Source organism: Aedes albopictus, chromosome 2 (assembly GCF_035046485.1).
Source record: "Aedes albopictus strain Foshan chromosome 2, AalbF5, whole genome shotgun sequence".
NCBI lineage: Eukaryota > Metazoa > Arthropoda > Insecta > Diptera > Culicidae > Aedes > Aedes albopictus.
In genome coordinates, this window is record NC_085137.1 from 261,237,752 (window position 1) to 261,243,751 (window position 6,000).

The following is a 6,000-nucleotide window of genomic DNA, read 5'->3' on the forward strand; positions in this document are numbered from 1 at the left end:
GTTACGGGGGAGTCGCTACCTACTAGATTGTTACATCGAGCCGAAGGATACAACACTTGCGAATGAATGCTTCGGATTGAGCATGATGTATATGATAGTAAAATGTCTGTTTGTCTGGGACGCAACGTTTGCTATGTGTTACTGGTTAAATAGCAAGTTTTCAACAGCTTTAACGGCCTTATATGTAAATCTCGTCATGAAGATGTTTCTAAAATGCTTAAAACTTTCTATCATCTTGCCTACGAATACACAACTCATCTGCTATGTACAATATTCGAAATCATATGAATCCCCCACCCCCATTACTGATCATGTGTACAGTGACTGAAAATTTATTGTAGAAATGACATTCAAGATTTTTCGTCAGCTAACGAACGAACATTGTGTGTTTCATTAATTGCACTCCGCACAATCCAACAGAATGCGATAAAATGAGTGATTGTTTGGTTTGCTTTTACTAGTGTGAGTACGATCAATGCAGTTCTGGTAACAATGAAAGTATCATATTCTAATTTACCTACCGCATTAACCCGTTGAAGAATTGCTTCTTTAACATATTCTCAATTGTTTATATTGTATCCTTGCAGAACCAAAAATACTATTCTTCCGCAAAAAAGATTTAATTAGCTGCAATTGGTATGCTGATGTATCCCTGTCAATTATGTCTTAGGTACACTTGTTATAATTGGTTTGTTTGTTTTATATGTGTTAAGTTATAGCGAAGAAATAAATAAAAAAAATGTACATTATAAAAATTGTATTTTAATTTACTAAATCGGTATAAGATCAAAGGTTTTCAACTGCACACCAATATGTGTAAATATATTTCGGAAAAGGTAAGGTAATGCTAATGATAAACCGCATAACAAAATTAAAAGATCTTAGAAGCTTTTCGTACAATTTTCATATAATAATAATTCATGTATTTATTTATCATCTGATAATTAACAAAAGTTACAAAGTTCGATAGTACAGAATTCATGTTATACAATCTTCTTTAAATCATCTTTAAAAGATTAAAACTTCAGAATTCAAAACACCATTTTTAATTTCTGTCGAATTTTCAGTTCAATCATGCATATGATAGCAAAGTTACATAGAACCGCCAATGTGGCCAAACTATCCAAAATTAAGTTCTTTTGGCGCAGTCCCATAGTTCAGCCCAATGAGCCAAAATTTGAGGAATCGGTGAGGGAGAGAGGAAAAACAATCTAATTTTAAATAACAAGTTTATTAGATATTCTTAGTTTTGTGTGAAATCGACCCAAAAATTAAGTAGTTTTAAGTTTTCGTGTAGAGCACAAACAAACAGACGTATCCGTTGGAACAAACTGCGATTAAAATCATCGTCACGAAAACATAAACACCCAATGCTAAGAACACTATGTTTCATAAACCGCTAAGAAGGTGCCTGGATAAAAATTCCAATACAAATACAATACAATAATACAACAATACATTCTACATATTGCCAACAGTTCATTATATTGTTATTGTATGGTTATACAAAAAGCCTTATATTGTATAAAAAGTTCAAACAATATCAAAACAATAAAATGTATGGTTTGTGTTTCAGATTTGTTCGAGAAAAAAATTATATTTGTATTGTAACGCTACTTAACACCCTGTACATTATATTATACAATGTTCATTTACAATACATTTTATTATAAATATCCATACGTTATATTGTTTTTATATTGTCTTCTGTATGGTATATATAATGATATGTATTGCGAATATATTGTAATATAGCAATACAATATATTGTATTTGTATTGGATACGTCAAACACAAGCAGAATAGGTATTTGAACTTACCGTTAAAAAGAGGAAAGATGGGTAGCGAGGGGAGTTAGACTTATGTGACCACAGCATGTTAGAGTATAAGTTTGTATGTCTGGTTTACATGGTGCAAGTGACTTGATTCAAGCCATTGGAAAATGTCCAATTGAATGCGAATTGAACGTGTAAACATTCCAATCATCTCACTTGAGCAGCTCACTTGTCTTGAACGCAAGTTGAACATGTTGAACCTTTTCATTCAAGTCAAATGAAATCATCTCACTTGCCCCGTCTACATTTGAGTTGAATTCAAGTCATCTGAAGCGAGATGAATTCAATTGGGTTCAATTGAATTTATGAGTACCACCCACGAACAGACGTTACACCAACGGCATCATGGTCGCATTTTTTTTCCGCAGTCAAGTTCGCAGATTGTGAACAATCCTTGGTACCCATTACGTAATTTATTTTTAGTCCTTTTCCTGTCAGATCGGTGTAACACGCTAAATATAATTCACACAAAAGGCAATTTACACGAAAAAAATACACGGTAATGAATATTATTTGGTACCGGACTGGACACACAAAATTTAATGATTTTCTTTGGTACATCGAGGTCTTGAAATTAGTCTATGGTAACACTGGCAAAATTACTGTTGCCACGTTCATAATTATGATTTTAAATCTTCTCCAAAAGCGCGTTGGTCCTCTGCACGCATACTTCATGCTTATCCCAAGTAACCACGCTGCTCAAGCTGTAAGCATGCAGCAATACAATTCAAATAAAGCCAGCATTAATTTGTATGTACAATTGAAGTTGAATTGAAGTGGACAAGGGCCTCAATAAAGCCAAATGCAAGTTAGCTAGAATGCAACTATATACAAACCTCGTGGTAGTTATTGTGATCAAACTTGTCGTTGTGACCCTTTCTGTCGATATAACACACGAAATCTTCCACAGACAAACCCAAGGACAAAACCTTCCATCTACTCTCCCGGTAATTCCTCTTCGTCCCAAATCTTGGTTATGAAACTATGTAGCGCTGTCCATCTCCACCGTATTTTAGGAGCTCACTTGGTAGCTGATTTGCTCCAGCGTTTTTCTTGTTTTTACAACCGGCCATTTTCCTCCTCAATCTACTGGAGGGCTGGAAGTTGTCCTCCGCACGTACGCTTAGATCAGTTATCGCGCCCCGTTTGGTGCTTGAAACATCGCTATGGTGTTCATTGTAATTCGGTCGCCATCTCTCCACTAGCTCACGCCCACTCGTCAAAAGATTCTCGTGGTTATTTTGGTACGTGTCGGCTTGTTCCATTTAACTACTTTATTACTTTAATCAGTGTTATGTGAGCTTACAATAAATACCTCCATATACTCTGAAAATCTGAATAACAGATGGGCAATAAATTCAATTTGATTGCGTATTCGAACCTAGATTCGAACTTATTGAACACCCTGTAGAGTAGACAATGACCTGGAAGATGACTATAACAACACATCGACCAATTTAATTATTTATTGTTCCTTTTAACTCTTGTTTTTACATTTTTACTTTATTTGTCGAAACTTTATTTTGGCTATTTGGTGCACACATTTTAATGTATGTATTCAACATAATTATAATTGGTATATCTGATAAAGAAATGATTTGAATTTTGTAAAACTATATTCTTCTTACAATTTTAGAACTCGGATATGAACTCAAAGCAGATGAACGCCCAAACCAGACGCAACACAACAGTGTCTAATTAAATTCAACTGAGTCACCATTTTTTATATATTTGCAAAAGAAAATATCTTATACATACATGAACAATTATGTTATTCAACATGTAGTTTTCTGAGTGGCAAATCAATGTTGCTCTTATCTGTGGTGATTAGTGGGTTACAGATATAATTAAAATATCATATCACCAAAAGCATCTTTGTTATAAAATATTATGGCCAATAAACACAACTATGGATTCGTTATAGACTATACCTACGTGTTCAACGCTCATTTGTTCAACAAAATATGAAGATTCTGCAATCAACAGCAAGGGAACGTTCAAAAATTATGTCCAACATGGGAAGAAGTCTAAAAACGTGTGACAGTACGTGTATCTTGACGTGTATTTGATATTCGGAAATAGCGTGACAGAGAGAGGCAGCGGGTCCCGAAAAATGATGGACGTAATAAATGAACCTTCTCTAAAACATCTGATCGGTAATGCATACTCTATGTAAATGTATGCTCAGTGCTTTTATGAAAGAAATCCCGATTTAATCCCCCTATGGTGAACAGAACCCTTCTTACACTTATTAAAATTATTGATACAACAATATTATTCGTATTTAGTATATTTATTTTGTGTGATTGTTCCATTTGGTCATTCTAGAAAATATTGTGGATTCACATCTAGTGGATTGGGTTCCAAAATAGCATCATTGACCATGGGGACTCCAGTTAGCCTAATGGTTAAGGCTATGGATCGCCAATCCGAAGACGGCGGGTTCGATTCCCGTTCCAGTCAGGAATATTTTCTCGGCTCCCTGGGCATAGTGTATCATTGTCCTTGCCTCACAATATACAAATTCATGCAATGGCAGGCAAAGGAAGCCCTTAAATCAGTGGTTTTCAACCGGGGGAATTCCCCCCTAGGGGGGAATTTCGTCCTCCTAGGGGGGAATTGTCCACCTAAGAATATGTTCTTATTTTCATCAATTTTAACACTGCATCATGATCCATCGTCCAGCACCAACATTTCCGAGCTTCGTTTAGATTGGATCAAATGGTATTTATAGATTGTTATTTTGGTTGATTTCAGCGGTTTGAATTGAATGGTCACTCATTAACGAACAGAGAATAAACATTCCCGAGAAGCATAAAGGATGAAATTTATCAACATCTGCCAGCACTTAGAAATAAATTCAAATGGTATTTTCCTGACGTCCAGGAAAGAGATCTTGACTTAGAACGCAGCTCTTTCCACGTGGCCTAAGTTTCAGATCAATTCCAAGATGTGCTCATCGAACTACAGGACGATTCAAAGAAGATCTTATTCGAAGAAATCTTCCAATGTGACTTCTGGGTTCCCATAAGCGACATTGCCATTCGCGCAAAATGGGATTTTCAACGATACTGCAGATAGAGACAGATCATCGAAAAAGACTGGACATCGAAGATAATATGAACTGTGCTTTGCCAACTACAGCTCCAAGCATCAAATTACTAGTTGAAAATGTACAGGTGCAAGTTTCGCATTCATTTTTAAATCAGAAACGTGTTTTTGCTTGTCGATGACTAAAAATATTTTTTTTTTTTTCAAATGAAATTTTATTGTCAACTGTAACATAATAGAGGGGTCCAGAGGCAAAGGAGTGTAGGTGGCCATTTTGTTGATTTTTAGCTGAGGATATCAGACAATTCTTCACATTTCAAGCTTTTAGAATTTTAAAATCGAAGAAAGGTGGATTGAATTCGAAATTTCATAAATTTCGTATGGGATGAAAAATTGGTGAAAAATTTTGAACCTCATTTACTCGAAAACAGTTTTTTGTCACTTACAGCCCTTTGCGTCTTGTCCCCTTAATTTATTAATTTGATTTTTTTTTGTGAAGGGGGGAATAAGGTCCGGGGAAAATCCAAAAGGGGTGCACGGACTGCAAAAGGTTGAAAACCACTGCCTTAAATTAACAACTGCTGAAATGCTCAAAGAACACTAAGTTGAAGCGAGGCAGGCCAAGTACCAGTGGGGACGTAGAGCCATAAAAAAGAAAAAGAAGAAGAAGAGTACCATGGCCTGAACTACTGCAAAAAATAGCTTACATATTCTGGAATATTGTATTTTTATTAACTACCGCAAGATCTTGAATTGATTGATAAATGTATATGAAGATCATTGAGATGCACTTTGTCTAATATCTCTTCATCAGTCGAATAAATTAGCTCCAAAGTATACGTGGGACCCATAACCGTAAAAAGGACAAAAATAATATATCTACTATGTTAATCAGTTTCGGCCTTAGTGAGTAAACAACTGTTATTTTGTCTATTGCGAATATTTTTGTGCAGCTCTTACATTTTTACCACAATATATAGATTCAAAGCTTTTATTTAACATACAGGCTCCTGATCTCATATAAAGGGTATACTAGCAGATTTGTTTTCAATAAAAATTTTAATCACTTATAAACAAGAATTCTATGAAAACTAACAATAAATTCGGGGTGGCG

The 6,000-nt window shown here is 35.1% G+C and overlaps 1 protein-coding gene across 2 annotated transcripts in view; it reads left to right on the forward strand.

The window, feature by feature from the left end:
* The window catches only part of LOC109414459 (pyruvate dehydrogenase (acetyl-transferring) kinase, mitochondrial), a 37,036-nt gene extending 33,273 nt beyond the window's left edge, over positions 1-3,763 (forward strand). Inside the window, exon 8 of one of the 2 annotated variants that reach the window (XM_062851643.1) lies at positions 588-755. In XM_062851643.1, coding sequence (XP_062707627.1) covers positions 588-623 — 36 coding nt within the window. In that variant the 3' untranslated portion in view covers positions 624-755. Of the gene's footprint in view, positions 1-587; positions 756-3,471 lie in introns of those variants that run through there. The other variant, XM_029872302.2, reaches the window with a different exon arrangement.
* Positions 3,764-6,000: the final 2,237 nt, after the last annotated feature.